This window comes from Poecilia formosa, unplaced genomic scaffold (assembly GCF_000485575.1).
Source record: "Poecilia formosa unplaced genomic scaffold, Poecilia_formosa-5.1.2 Scaffold173, whole genome shotgun sequence".
Lineage (NCBI taxonomy): Eukaryota > Metazoa > Chordata > Actinopteri > Cyprinodontiformes > Poeciliidae > Poecilia > Poecilia formosa.
Window position 1 is genome coordinate 124,998 of NW_006800112.1, and position 16,292 is coordinate 141,289.

A 16,292-nucleotide genomic window follows, 5' to 3' on the forward strand; every position below is an offset into this window, starting at 1 on the left:
CTCCCCCACAACTCTGCATTCTGCTCCTCTAGACTAGTGGCAGCAGCAGTTAGCAAGCACCTGGTGGAACCACGCATCTGCTTACCTCTTAGGGAATCGCTGGTAAAAAAAAAAAATGTCAGAGGAATGTTGTTGTGATGACGTGCTGAAGGTGGAGTGACTGAAAGAGCAGGAGCTTCTTAAAGAGACAGAGACCCAATTTTAAGGCGTCAAATTGTGAAGTCAAATTTCTTTAAAGTTATGTTTGAAGTTATGTTTGATATATGCAGTGTTTTTTTTATAGCAACTGAAGGTAACAGTTACTTGATTGTGCTATAAAATGCTACTACGTGCCTGGAAAATACATAACACCGCCTCTTTAATTTTTTGTAATGTGTTCATCTTAATAAAACTAAAGAGAGTTTGGTTCTGAGCAAGTGGCCTCATGTGTGCAATGTTCAGCATGCTGCGGACTAGTACACTAAATTGCTGCATGAGTTATGCACATCTTCAAGAGCTATGGTGAACCACAAGTAATTAGCTGGACATTTACTTTAGATTTCAGGGTAGATGAGGATTGTTTTACCAGAAGAGCGAATACTGGGAAGAAGCTCAAGTTTAATGAAACCAGTTTCACTTTGTGACCCGTTTTCCTGAGTGATTTGCTCCGTTCTTCATTCTGTTTGCGTTGTTATGCTGGTGCACCCTGAAACCTGATGAAAGTCAGACTCTCTCTAGTCTGATGTAATACTGTTCGCACTGAGACAGCTTCTTGACGACTCGTGTAGAGATGGAAGGCAGGCAATAAGAAACAACGACCACACACACACAGCATAGCGACAGGAATAGTTCTGGATGTGTACAGAGGATCAACATCCCTATGTATCGACTGTATCTGCAGACGTTCTGCCGTCCGCCCTTCAGAGCTGAACTCTACTCGTCCAGCGATCGGCAAACAGACTAAGCGGAGCAAAGACGGTAAGTGGACGCCTCACAAAGCGCATTTTACTTCACAGCAGATCAATTTGTCATTAATGCCTCAGCCGAGAGGCCAAACGGGGCCCAGGAAATGAGGTTCCTTCTGCAGTTCTCTCATAATTACAGATACAGTCGAAGCAATCAAAGAAACCGAAGCCTGATGGATGTTATCAGGAGGAAAATTATGTTTTTTTTTAAGGATCTTTCCTTTGTTTTATAAAGAAATGGCTACGGATAAATAAAATCACAAAGAGATGGGACGTAAAGTGCAGCTGTACTGACAGCATCCATTGTGATGAAGATTATAGAAGAAGATCATCCTCGTCTGGTTTCTTATTTAAACATCAGAGTTCAAAAATGCTGGTACACGCCACACTTTTATAATAATTTTGGGTAAAGCACATTCACCTTCTGCGCCACTGCAATGGCACTACTTTGTCTCAGTACATCACAAAAAATCCCAATAAAACAAACTGAAGCCCCTTGTAACATGATAAAGCGTGAAAACGTTGTGTCACACGTTTGCACGATCACACCAAGCATCCTGCCAACAGTTTCACATCCCTCAGTCGGGGGCCGGTTCACGACGAACGAGATGCAAAAAACATCCCAGCAACAGTCGGGATGAAAAAAAGATAAATCCGTTGTAAAAATGAAGGCCAAACTTTAGATCTTTACATTAAATTATGAGGAGGGAAATTTAGTTTTTCTCCTTGTGAAGATGAAAAAACGTGAAGCTCTGCAGTTTTGATGCACGTATTGCAGAAATAGAAATAATAATTCAGGTCCTTCCATGTTTGTGGCAACCGTAGGGAAGCTGATCAGCGTCGGCCTGTTATAAAGTGATAACCATAAGATGCCAAATTAGAAATCACAGCATTCAAACGAGCGCTCCATCTGGCATCGATAAGTGAATTCCTCTGAGTGCGTTTACGCAGCTGAAACTGGAACAAGCGGCGATCCAATGCCGATCCACATGAGCAGATTTAGATGCAACAGAGATCTGACTGAAATTTGATGCTTCCTGACATGAAGGAAGACATGTTTTTATCACACATGCGAGGAAAGGTTGCATTGTAAGCATCCTGCGGCCGACAACAGGACACGGCTCTCTTTATCCAGAGTAAACTAGATGATGAAAAGCAGCCTGACGCACATTTGAGACGTTCCAATTATTTACTCCAGAGCTAAGTGGAAAACAGAGCTGGCTTCAAAAGGACCAACACTTTTCATAAACAGTTGGGTGAACCATGAGTTCCTAACATCCTGCAATTGGTGAGCAAAAGGAAAAGAAACGTTTTTCAACGGGAAAAAAACAGAGCAGCAGTTTTCCTCTGCAGATCGTTGACATGTTTTTAGAGCAGCAACACACCCCGAACTCTCCCACCGCATCTCATTCCGCGTACTCCCATCCCCGCTCTCCTCGAGGAATAAAACCCTCATTAGAGCTGCCATGTATTTAGTCAACATCACAACAATGTGTGCGATCAAACATGACTTCCAGTGAGAGATCTAACAGGCCTCATCAGGAGATGCAGAGACGGATAAGCAGGCCTGGGGACGGAGCGGAGATCTGAGCAGGTGATGGCTGTCGGACCCCATCATCTGTCCCATTAGTCAAGCCCACAACAGGCCAAGATGGAGGCTGGGGGATAATATATAATGCCCTCCACAAGGATTCTGCAGTAAGAAATAATCTGTGTTAGAAGAAAATCCGCAGAATGATTCGGAGTAAAAAAAAACAACAAAAACAAAGCAAAAGGCAAACTCCAGCAGTTTATAAAAATCCATCCATCCATCCATTTTCCTTCACCCTTGTCCCTCAGTGGGGTCGGGAGGGGTGCTGGTGCCTATCTCCAGCTCACGTTCCGGGCGAGAGGCAGGGTACACCCTGGACAGGTCGCCAGTCCGTCGCAGGGCAACACAGAGACACACAGGACAAACAACCATGCACACACACACTCACACCTAGGGGCAATTTGGAAAGGCCAATTAACCTGACAGTCATGTTTTTGGACCGTGGGAGGAAACCGGAGAACCCGGAGAAAACCCACGCATGCACAGGGAGAACATGCAAACTCCACGCAGAAAGACTGGGGCCGGGAATTGAACCCAGAACCTTCTTGCTGCAAGGCGACAGCTCTACCAACTGCGCCACTGTGCAGCCTGTTTATAAAAATCATCATCATTATAATTAATTTAGCTTTACTGGTGCATCTGTTCTGGTTTGAAGCTGCAGGCGGGATTATCTGTAATGTTTACATGGCCTGGAGAAGTGTTGGGACGTTTAATCGCTTTTCTAACATCTCCTGGACTCAGAGCGGCAAAAACCACAACACACAAAAATATGCACTGGTTCAAACTTGTGTTTAACGCTCAGGGTCTCCTGTTCCTCTTTGTAGCAAACCATCTCCATAAATATTGGAGAGGCATAATAACAAAGCTAAAATCTTGCATGTGATTTAATTCTGTGTTACTGTCTAAAACATTTTACGCTTAAGAATTTTGTTTTGTCTCGTTCTTGATCCAGGAGGGCCTTCAGAACGTCAATCATGCCTGTGTGCATGCCGTTTTCCTGGAACCCTGAGTTGTTTCTCTGCCGTTAGCGCATCAAGCAGCACATGTATGAGGTTGATTGACAGCGATAAGACCCACCTCCTAGCTCTGATTGGTTGTTTTTGACCGAGAGTGGTGTATTTTTATTTTTATTTTTTTGCAGAATCTCTTCACAGATTATCCGTCTTTCATTAAACTGTCACAACATGATGACAGGTTTAACAAGTACAAAATGCCAGTATGTAACTTTTTTTGGTAACACTTTATTTGAAGACTGTCATGACACTGTCATAAACATGACATAACACATGTCATGAACATGAATAAGCCTTCATGAATATTTATGACTGTTGTCATAAAGCGTCATTCGGTAAATTATGACACTTTTAATACAAAGTTGACATTATTCAAAATGTCTTTGTTATGACAACTTGACATTAACCAAGAAATCATTACTATTTAAACTTTACCTTTAATAACATAAAGTTACCTATTTTTTAAAGTGCAATCAGTAATACTTTTATAACAAATTTATATCAGTAATGATTTCTTGGTTAATGTCAAGTTGTCATAACAAAGACATTTTGAATAATGTCAACTTTGTATTAAAAGTGTCATAATTTACCGAATGACACTTTATGACAACAGTCATAAATATTCATGAAGGCTTATTCATGTTCATGACAGGTTTTTATGACAGTGTCATGTCAGCCTTATTCACCCCCCTTCAAATAAAGTGTTACCCTTTTTTTTTTTTAAATAAAAGTTACATACTGTAGCTTTAAGAGGTCCTTTACTGGAACTAAGAGGCTTGAGTCCAAGTCCTAGAAAACATTCCCACACCATAATCCAACCTCCTGATATGAATTCAGCCGGGCAATTCCCACTGAGTTATCAGACAGAGAGCCATAATTTGTCTCCACCGCTTCAGCAGCGGTGTCCGATTCGACATATCACTGTGCACGGAGATAACCTTCCTGTTGCCTCATGGGTAACATGGTTCCAGTCCTGCCCTTCGCCTTCCCACTGTCTTCAGACAAACTGGTGTTTAACAGGCGATTTCCGGCTCGGTGAAATCCTCACCAAACCTTCATGTAGCACGATATCTTCAATTAACACTGACACATGCGTCTCAGTCAGTGGGAGCTTCAAACCTCCCACTCCACTCCCCTCGTTTCATTTACAGTCGGCCTGTCTGCCGTGGAGCATCTCTGCGGCGGAGCTTCATCCCGTCAGGCCGCTGGTTCCTCCCTGCAGCCGTGTCACAGGTGACTGTCCTCCACACGGCAAAGCAAACAACAGAACATCTCTCCTTCAGCATCAATAAGGAATCATCCTCATTATCATTTCATCAGGTGTGTGCCTCTGCTTCTCTCCTCGCTCCGGATTCAGACGTGCAGAGTCTGACTCCAGAGGGATGAATTAATGAGTTTGTGTTCTGCTCTCTTTTGTTATCCCATCATAATGTAGCACAGAAAGCTAATAGCCAAACAATACACAACAGAGTTTTGCTTCGGATTAGTCGTGACGTTATTGCCTCCGCCCACAAGGACACAACGGTGCAGTTTGGTTTTCAGCCGAAGATTGTGGATTGATTTGCATAGAAGCGACCTCATAGAAGGATTACCTCCCAACTTGAGAGGTACCTAAAACACTCTCCATCTATTTGGTGGTAAAAACTGTTTCTCCGATTACTGCAGAGAATGTTACAGTTTCCAGTGACTTTCCCACCAATTTCCTTTTAATCTGGAATCCATGTTCAGAAGACAAATAAAGCCTCTGATGCAGAACGGAAGGTAAAGACCAGCTGCAGCTCAAACGCTGTTAAATAGTTTGAGTGTTTTCACGGCTGAGTTAATTGGTTTATTTAAAACCACATATGGTTCATTTTCTCCCTTTGTGAGGTTAGCTCCGGTAGACGTAAAAACAGCAAGCGCGCCGCTGTGCGACTGTAATTCGACCTCGATTTGACACATCTTCAACGTTTTCTGCTGCAGGTTTGAGCCAAGCGCCCTCCCGTAGTCAGGTTCGCCTTGCTTTGTTGGATGAAGTACAAGTAAGCAGGTACATCTCAAAATCATTCGGTATGCTACAGTATTGACATAGTTCTTGCTCAGTACTTATCTACGTTTGGCTCTCCCACCCCGACCACACCTGACCAACAAACATACTTCAGCCTTCTCATGCGGTTTGTGGCGAAAAGGTTTTGGTTCGCTTAGAGCTTCCTCTGCGTCAAAAGAAACCAAACCACCGGAAAAAAAGTCAATGTTGACAAACTCACCTACTGGTTAGGACCAAGGTGAACAAGGTTTCATTTCGTTTTCTCTCGGTGTAAAAAACAAACCCTCCAGGTGCCGCATGGAGGGAAGATATTTGCAAAGGAGAAAAAAGTTATTGTTCCATATTAATTAAGTTAATAATGAAATCAAAAGCTGAATGAACCTGGTCTGGATTCTTCTTAATCAGACTGTGACAAAACGTTATGGAAAAGCAGTTATTTTCAGTGTTCATTAGTATGTGACACAAGCAGATAAAAAGGAAAATACTTTCCAAGCTCGTCGTGCTGGATCATCTCAGATGTTGGAGTCCTTGTGCGTGCAGAGACAGAGAACATGTCATTCATAAGATCTCACCACTCTCATCCAAAAGCAGCTGTTCACATGTGTTTGGTTTGATGTGAGAGGATGATGATATCATTTAAAGAAGCACTCCACACCAAAGCAATACAATGTCATCACATTAGGAAATGATACTCAGTTGTCTTTTGCTTCTTTTTTTTTTATTCAACATAAAGTTAGGAGCAAATATAAGTGAAGCAAGTCCTTGTCGTTTTGATTTTCAATTATTTTAAAGCCAAATCAAAAATAGATGCCTGTTAGTTTTGGTCTTAGAGTTTTTGTTCGAGACCTGGCTCAAACCGGATGAAATGTTGGAAAATAGTTTCGATTTAAATCGAATTCGGCAGCAAACAGATAATCCTGTCTTGCTCTGGATACCCTGCGACATCATAGCCTCTTCGCAGGGAAGGTTGGTTGTTTTTCTACCTCACTTTCTCTGAGGGTCATTTTCTGCTACGGATGAGTGAAAACAACCCCAGTATTTGGCATTTGTTTTTTGTATGGAGCTCAAACAGAGTCATGATTTATGTGTGCCGTTCCGCCCCTCGTCTGCGCAGCGAAACGATCACGCCAGGAAGAACACAGAATTTGTGTCAAAATTGGAATGACTCAGCAGGTGTGTGTGTGTGGTGAGCAGAAAGCCACAGCTGATTTCAATCTGAAGAGAGAGAGAGAAAACAAAACTTTTGTAACAAGTTGAGTCATTGACTGAACCCTGAATGGGGCTTTTATATGAAATAATGGTGAAACAGTGACTCAGCTGGGATATTGAAACGTCTCATTTTCTCTCTAAAAATCAAGAACTTCCACAAAGTTGACCTCCCGCTGCGCGCTGAAACCAAAGAGAGCTTCTAACAAATGGCAGCTCTCACACAAATAAAAAAGTCACTTTAGAGAAAATCTAGATTAGTCTTGATTAAAAGAAAAATAAATAAATAAACATCTACTTCTAATTCAGATTTCACATATCAGACCACAGCGTGCCATGGTACGGAAAGAAAGCTGCTTATTAAATATGAAAGCAGAATTAAGAGATTATGTTTGTTTTGGTGCCTGAATGAAGCTCCCCTCCATCCCAGTTCAATTTGTGCAAAAGTTGAAAGAGTTGACTTTCTTTGCCTCCAAAAATATATTTATTATTGTACGTCAAGAGGTGATTATTGGTCTGAGTTCTTGCAAACACACGAGAGAGGCTGCCTGTAAAACCACCAGCCATTCATCCACCAGCCAAACACTTTTAGCAGCTGAGAGGAACAAAAACAACAGCAGAAAAAGGACAACTTCTGAGGGCTGCGCTCCTTTCATCTCCACAGATAAGGACGGAGGTGTGCAACAGAAGCGTTTGGACAGCAGCCAATCCCTGCAAACCGCTCCAATCCAATTTACGCCCAGAGCTTTTTGCCCTTCGCTTCAGCAGGTTGCCAGGAGCAAATAACTCATTCTGCCGTGCTCCCGTTCAATCAAAGCATCTGCACCGACTCCGCCTACAGTCCGCACCGTCACGCGAGATCGTTTTCTGCTGCGTGAAGGTCAAAGGTCAACGCGGACACCTCGTTCCGTCTGATCTGCATCCCCTCCGCTCTGAGTTTCTAACAGCTCCTCGACCCGCACTTCAGTCTAGAACAAGGAGGCTCTGATGACCTTTAAAAACGTACAAACTTCTGCTTTTCCTCGTTTCCTGGGCGATATGATCAGAGAGAGCTGCTGTGCGAGCAGCCAGGCGTCCGCAGAGAGATGGGAAACGGACAACCTGAGGTCTGGGAAAGCAGCCAGCACTGCCAGTAAAAAAAAGAAATCACCCTACAGACACAAGCCAAGCCCTTCAGAGGGTTGTGATGTCATCGTTATGCTCCGTACAGAGAACAGCCCAGAAAGTCCAGAATATTCCCCGGTTCAGATTACCTGTCACTTGGGTCATTAATGAAATCTAATGCCCATTTCTGGGCATTAGATTCTGTTTTGCATTCTGTTTCTTCCCTCAGCTCCTCATTTAAAGGGTCGACATGCATGCAACAGATTTCAGCAACGCGTCAATAAATATTTTATGTCTTCGGTTTTGTTTTTAAAAGTTTAGAAATGCTCCCATTTCCTGATCAGACAGAGCAAAGATGCAACCGCCAGACTAACTTCTGTGTTTACGTTGAGTTTTACAGCAGCTGCATTCCCGTTGACCGTAAAATTGCACAAAGTGGAATTATGAAAATAAATTCGCTTCACGAAAACAATTTTACATGAAATGTTTTTATGCTAGGATGAAGGGGGTTTTGCGCCTGTATCAAAATGAAAGTATTTTGCTAAATTTTAATGGAAACACTTTTTCGCGGTGGCTCAACATGAGTCGTAATCGACAGCCAGGTATTACCATTAGCAGAACAGGCAAAGAAGACAACAATAAGTGGCAGGAGGATGATGGTACTGCATGTCTGTTAATGACTTATCGAATGAAAAAACTTGTGTTTCTTAGACATTAACAGTTTTATTAAAGTTTTGCACGTTTGTAATGGAAACGCAGCTACAGAAGAATGTGGAAGAAGATGCTCTGGTCAGATGAGGCAAGAACTGAACAGGGAAGCTTGTCAGAGGCACAGCAGAATAGTTTAGATTGAATCAGAGTCATGTATTAGAATGGTCTAGTCAATGTCCAGATTTAAACCCAATCAAGAATCTGTGTCAGAACTTGAAAACTGATCTTCACAGATGCCCTCCGTCCAATCTGACTGATTTTGAGCCACATTGCAAAAAAAACATTATTATAATAATGGGCAAAAGTTCCCTTCTCTGAATAAGCAGGGTTTTAAGAGACATATTAGTTATCCAGGTGAGGTGAATTCAAATGCATGCCACACTTTTCAGAATTCTAACTGTAAAACATTTGGAGGGAAACGTGTCATTTTCCTTTCCTTTTATGCTCTGCTTTCTGTAGAGAGATCGGGGAGGTTTTAGGTCTTAACATGACGCGATGTGGAAAAGTTCAAGAGGTGTGGATACTTTTTACGAGGCACTGCATGTCTTGAGTTTTATGTGGGTTGATTTCTGAGCCATCAGGAAACAACCACAATACACCGCTGCACTGCAAGCGCTAATCCTGCTTCATGCAAACCTTTTCCCTGAATCAACAGCGAGCCAATGTTTCTCCACCAATCGAAAATCCCGTGGGGGACTAGAACAGCAAAAGTACGACATTTTCTTTGACGTTTCCAAAACTCCAGAATCTTTGACGTCATCCAAATTAACCAAGCTTGAGCGTCTCGTATTCGGCATGAGAAAACGGCGCTTTCTGCTCCTCATCCATCCATCTCCCTGACAACAGCAGAGAGGAACAAGACAAGAACAAGTGACACCAAGTGACAGCAGCACAAACACGGAGCTGACATGGTGGGAGATTTTTCTGTCTGCAGCTACGAGACGACTTGACTCACCGAGCAGAAGCAGAAAAGGATCAAACCAATGTGAAACTGACTCATTTTGGTTCAGCTGAGGCTGCTTATTGTGCGCTCATTGTCAAGGAGCTCATGGCAACGTATCAAAACCACGAGTGCTACTTTTTAAAGATTTGATTATGAGTCTGACTGGAATCAGATTTCTGTCCAATTAAAGCTGGCTATCAGACTTCCTGTGAGTCAACAGACTCGCTGCTGATGTGGTCGCTCACTTTTAGCGCTGCCTGCTCAGCTTTTTGTTATTTTACTGTAAACTGCTATTTAATCAAGATAAAACAGGCACTCTCTCAAAAAACCAGTGTCCACACCACATGCCCTCCGATGACATCACATAAGGCAAGTGATCAGAGATCGTTTGCCCTGTCACCTCTGATCATAGCAATCGACAGTCGGATCAAAACATTTGAGTCGTATTTGAGATTTTTGGGAAATTTGGCTAATTTAAGCCTTTTCATACTTTAGTTTATGAAGAGGAGCTGAAGGAACAGACTGACTTCACTGTCAAAAGTTTAATGAAGACCAATCCCAGTCAAGTTGTGATTAAAACCACCTGATTCAGTTGATTAGTGTCTCAAAGTTCCCAGCTTTCCTGCTGAATTGCTGGATCTTCCATAACTTCTGCAAAAAAAAAACAAAAACAAAAAAAAACGATTGATTGCAAGGCAGAAAAATTATCAAAATTATTCATCTCCTTGGCAGATTTACAGTTAAAGTGATCTTTTATACCCATCCAATATGGGTTTTTTTCTCTGAATGGAAGCAATGTTTACATTTTGGAGTGGCTCAACTAGAGTCCAGACATAAATCCGATTAGGGAGGGAGCTAAACATTAGGGTGATGGCAGGGAGGCGTTTCAACCTCAAAACCAAAGATTAATGGTGAAAAGTGAAATATGCAAACACATGATGTTGGATCTGTTTAACAGACAAACGTCAACCGTGATGCTACAGCAGCTATGTGGAAATCTGTCAAAAATTAACCTGCCCAGCATAATGTTTAATGCCTCTTGTGATGTCATCAACCCAAACACACACAAAGCAGATTCAGCAGCTGCTTTTCCAGTGCCCCTTTATAAAATCCTTGAATTTTTCTGTATTCTTGAGGAGGTAAATCTATACTTCAACACCCCGCTGTGTTTTCACAGTCAGTACATGGTCCATTTGTTAGTGGGGGAAAAAAAGCAGACCTCTGGATTGGATCTTTAAATTTACTGTTCCTCAGGGGAGATAGAATAAAGGCAAAAAGGTTTTTCTTTTCCTGTCAGCTGCTGCTGCAGCCGATGAGACTTTAAAAAGCTGCGGTGGAGTGGAAGATTTCTGCTACTCGGCCCGTTTTAGAAAAGCACTGAGATTATGAAAGCGGCACTGTTAAAAGAGCAGAGAGTTTTGACTTATAGGAATCTCTTCACATGATGGGGTGGGGGGAATAAAAACAAAACAGAGAGGAGGGAAGTGAAAGTGGAAATCTGTTTATCAAGGAACCTTTTAGTCACCAGAACCCCCCTCCCCCCTTTGAGTTTCCATCTTCATCATAAGGTCATCATTTTCATCTTGCAGAGAAATCTGCTTCTTCCAACAGATTCCGCCTCCCTCCTTCCTTCCTTCCTTCCTTCCTTCCCTCAGCGCTAATTAGGACTCCTGCTTCATCTTCCTCCACCTCCCAACAACTCCTCGTTCACCTTTCACCTCTATCTGCACCTGAACTGCTCTGATCTCTGAACCCGAGGGTCGGCCTCTCATCTTTAACTCACATCCGATCAAGCAATGTCAGGAGAACATGCAGCAGCAGCAGCAGAGCACAAGCATTACATCACTCCTGCCATCTCAAACCACAATTTAAAAAAAAAAAAAAAAAGTGGAGTTTTTTTTGTTTTTTTTTTCTGAGAAACAACTTGCTCTAATTATATCAATAGGAACACGGTGCCAGTAATGTGGCGTGTTGCGGGGCGGACTCACCTGGGTTGAAATGCGAACTGAGGGCGCAGCCGGGGACGAACAGCGCCGAGCACATCGCGGCCAGGAGCGCCAGCATCTTCCCAGCTGGAGCTGCAGAACCAGGAAGAAACACTGCGGGACTCAGAGGACGGGAAACCGGGAGATCAGAGCTTCATTTCTGCCGTGGCTCCGCCGTGACTCCGCAACACGTCGCCTCATCTCTCCCACCCACCTTCTCCTCTTCCCCCCCAAAAAATATGTCTATTTTAAACCAGCTGATCTGAATCCTCCCCGCTTTTCTGTTGTTCTCCCGAGTAACTTGGCTCGGATGAAGACGAGGAGTCCAGTTTGACAGCAGCTGCTCGCTCCTCCCCCACAGCTTCACCTGGAAGTTCTCCCACCACCCCACAGCTCCAACCCGCAGGGGTTTGTCACGTGGATGCCGCCTAAATTGATAGAAATCAATTAGAAGTTAAACGAGGAGCGGGGTTTGCGCGCGAGCCGCCGGTGCTGTCCGAGGTGCTGACAGCAAGAGCGCCATCTTGCTCTGTAATGCGCCCCGAATGAGATTTCTGGAGCGTTTTTTTTTTTTTTTTTTTTTGCGCCGTGTCTGTAGGGCGGGAGGGAGTGAGAGAGAGGGAGGGAGGTGTTGGAGGCTGTGCGGCCTGAACATCCTCAGCTGACTGAAATATTCAGCACAGAGAAGAGAAAATGTGGAGGATGGTACTATTTTTAATGCTGCACAGAGATGTTTGCAACCTGCAGGCTGAAGAAGAAGAAGCAGCTGCTGCATCTTCACTAGGAAGTCTGAACCTCATCCTCTTTTACTGCAGCTTGGAGTCTTTATCCACTGATGTTGGATATATGGAAGAATAAAAAAATAATAATAATAAAATAAAAAATTATTCCTCATGGTATCACCAGAGGGCCAAACGTGATTATAATCCTGCTGTTTGTACATGCTGGATGGAGCCCCCTCCCCCACCTGGCAACATTAATCCTCTGGCTTTCTCCTCCCCACCCACCCCCAGCCTCCTCTTCCCTTCAGTCTGAGTTCTTGGCATCGCATCGACTCAACTTTTCTTTGTGCATCTTATAGGCTTATCATGGTGTCTGATTGTTCTGCAACAGAGATGTCACACGCTAAAACACTAATCCAGCGTTAGTCAGATCCTCCGGTATTTCTCTCTCTCTCTCTCTCTCTCTCTCTGCACTGCTTCTTGTTGTTATCTAATGCACCATATATTATTAAAAGACATGATTTTTCTCAGCGCTGCCAACAACACAAACAGAGCGACATCTGAAAGAAACAAACACAAAGCCTCACGGGGGACCGGATATCTGATCACAGGAGAAACGCGTCTCTTTAAAAGTCTTTAAGATGATCTTAGCGGAACAGCTCAGCTTTCAAAACTCGATATTTTGTGAAGCGGAGTTCAGTAACAGAATGATACATTCTGCCTGTTGTGAAGCATGGTGGTGGCAGGATCATGCTGCAGGGAGATTTTTCACTCAGCAGGGACAAGGAAGCTGGTAATCATGGGGGAATACGGCACACTTCTCATTTTTATATGTAAAGAATTTAAACAGACATTTACAGTTATTCTTCCACTTTACAGTTATGAACAACTTTCTGTTACATAAAATTCAAATAGTCTATAATATTGAGTTTATAGCCAAAATATAAAAAGATCTGTTCAGGTCACCATCTGAAAAACCTCTAACACAACGTGGTAACCGTTTTGTTTGCCATCTTAAAAATGGACACCAGAATAAAGAAGAAAACTTCCTGGGAAACAACGTAGTTTTGCACAAATGCTGCGCCGTACCGTCACAAACCTCGTTTTCCTCTGGAATCAGATCAAACTGTCTTTATCATTATTGTTACTTTACACTGGAGGTCTATTTTTTTTAGGAAGTGCACAGAGATATTAACACATGACAGTAAAACATGTCCAGAATAACAAACTTTTAGCTTTTAGTCTTAAAGTGGCAGGGTTTCCCCCACCAAGTAAAGCCTGGCGGGCCACCAGGCTTTACTTGCATCCCCACCAGGCTAAGCAATGTTTATTTATGTATTTATTTTAGGGAGAAGGTATGTTTTTTTACTTTTTTGAGACCCTGTAGTTGGTGTTTAGGTGTTAAGAATGTCTTCCAGTAATACACAATTACCCAATGATATTTCGAAAATTTTCTGTCACCTTTAAACATTTTTAAACACAAAAATCGATGGGGCGTTGGATGACTGCCCCTAGCACTGAGCTTAGCAAGTTTTCTGGGGAAAACCCTGAGAGAGAATATCAAACCATTTAAGCGGCTTCACATTGTTATACTTGATGTGATGAGATGTGACTAATCTCCACTTAAAAAGATTAAACATTTAAAAGTGGCAAAGAATTGTCAAAACAATCTTCAAACTTTCATATTAAAATTGGCTAAATCTGAAATTCCCCTTGAGCGTTTATGACATGATGTTTTCTATCCTTTTACATCTTTTCTAACCATAATAAATGAGATATGGGGGGGGGATTGAAAATCATTTTCCAGATGTTACCACTTTCAATTAGATTTAAGGCTGCAGTCTTTAATTCAGACTAAATGTACCGGCACCAACAGATGCGCCTTCTTCCTGCAGAGGCAGAGAATCCCGAGGGACCTCTGCTGACGGTTTCCATCTTTGTTTTTTCACATTGGACAGGGGTGTCGGACTTAAAATTTTCCTTCCCTTCTTCTTCGTCCTCCTCCTCGTCGTCTTTAAAACTCTTATCCCTCTCTCTGAAACAGTGAGTTGCACGTCTGCTGTTTCCGTGGAAACAAAACGAAGAGGATGAGATTGGTTCTCGGCAGAGCAGAAAGAGCTTTCCTTTCAGCTCCCATCTTACGTCAAATCTGACAGGCGTTATGTAAGCCTATACCTTTACTTCCATTTACATCAGAACCGCACTTTATGCACATACAGATGCTTCCGTTTTCTCTGCATTTCCATCGTGAGAAAAAAATCTGAAAACTGGAGGAAACCCAGGCCAGCTCTAACCTCAAATCTGGATATCTCCTGGGAGAGATTAGGATCCAGAGCGTTGAGTACTCTCTGTTATTAGCCTAGCTTGTTCTGCAAACCAACGCAGAATCCAGCTTTCACTCTGACTCACAGCATCATGTGGTTCCTCGTTTTAGCTCAGTCCTGAAACAATGTGTTTGACAGTTCATCCACTTGATGCCGATTATAAAATCACTGTTATTCAAACTGCGGCACACGTGCAGCCATCCCAAACTGCACTGCTTGCAGGTCACAGCTTCACTCTGTGAACCGCTTTCCCATAAAAACCGCCGGGGAGATTATGAGGCTGGAGCCTTGCATGTAATCTGTGACATTTAGAGCAGAGTCCAACTTTTGTTTTCGGCCTGCAAGGCAACGCTGGCCTCATAAAACAATAATCGGGAGAAGATGAACAGTGTGTGCTCGTTCTTCTAAAACTTTTAACAGTTCGGTAGGAGTCAAAGCACCACCTTATTTGCTTTGTTGATCTCAGCAAAACCAAAGCAAGCGAAAAGAACCAGAAGGAACAGAAAGTTCTCTACTAAATGTCCCTTCTCAAGCAAATCTGATACAAATGTGAGGAAATCTTAAAGAAAAGGACATGCAGTGTTAAAAGAAATACGTCATTCTTCAGTTACTGCATGTAGCTGGAATAATACAAAAAAAAATAGAGAAATTAAATCATCTGTAATTCATTCATCCTTATTTTATTAAAAGCTATTAATGATTCATCTTTGTCCACATACTACAGTTTTATCTTATGTACTCTTCTGGAATTAAAGAGGCAGAATTGTTTGGCATTTTAGCAACAATAACAATACCACAAATTATTGTAATTTATGTCACGACAGATTAATTCATGAATGCAGCACAGGAGCAACAAAACCTAGGAGATTAATTAGGGAGTGTAAATGTTTATCTGTGTCCATCTGTACACGAATTACCTGCAGAAATGAGTGAAGTCCACAGGGAGGAGTAAAGTGAATAAATCCCAGACGAACAGCAGGAATCTCTGCAGAGACATTAGAGTTGAGGATCAGACCGACTGCTGAAAATACAAAAAAAAAAAAAAAAAACGTTGGTCAATTTTTTCGACCTCTCAATGGATCTTGTTTCTCCAACAAAGCTGATAAGTTTGTAAGAGTCAGAATCAACAACATGATTATGGATGTATGCAAGGTAACAAACACTTCTAAAAAGTCAGTCATTTCACTGGATCTCTCTCTCTCTTTTTTTTTTTTTACCTTTGTGGTTTCTTTATTATTTTAGCTTCACATACCATTCATCATCTGTCTTCCTTTATTATTCTTCTTCTTCTTCCACTTCTCGTTTTTAAAGCAACGTTTTGGTGTGCATTACCGCCGCCTACTGGAATGAAGTGTGAATCGGGGGATGCTAAATACGTTCTACGCAGATTTATAAACTAAACAAAAATAAAACAATGCAAACTAACAAAAAAAACTGTATTTTTTTTTCATTTCTCAACATCTAACGGTGAAATACTCCGAGTAAAGTGGCGCCTCAGATTCTTCTTTTATGAGTAATTAATAAGTGTAAGGATGCACTACTACCCCTAGCCAGACTTTGTAGGTACTACACATTCTCTAGCTGCTGCCTCTCTCTGAGATTTCTCTCAGTTCAATTTATTTACAAAGCACCAAAAAACAAGTTCAATCCAGTTCTCATCAGTGCAGTTTAGGCATACAGTTACATTCAGGTAGACATACATGAAGTCCAGTACAATACTAAT

At 42.2% G+C, this 16,292-nt stretch overlaps 1 protein-coding gene across 2 annotated transcripts in view; it reads right to left on the reverse strand.

Annotated features, from left to right (window-relative positions):
* The window catches only part of aatkb (apoptosis-associated tyrosine kinase b), a 60,118-nt gene extending 44,609 nt beyond the window's left edge, over window positions 1-15,509 (reverse strand). Inside the window, exon 1 of one of the 2 annotated variants that reach the window (XM_016678052.1) lies at window positions 15,487-15,509. Coding sequence is in view for 1 of the 2 variants with exons in the window: in XM_007565183.2 (XP_007565245.1) it covers window positions 11,527-11,602 (76 nt within the window). In the remaining variant the exon portion in view is untranslated. Of the gene's footprint in view, window positions 1-11,526; window positions 12,099-15,486 lie in introns of those variants that run through there. The other variant, XM_007565183.2, reaches the window with a different exon arrangement.
* Between the last annotated feature and the right edge of the window lie 783 nt (window positions 15,510-16,292).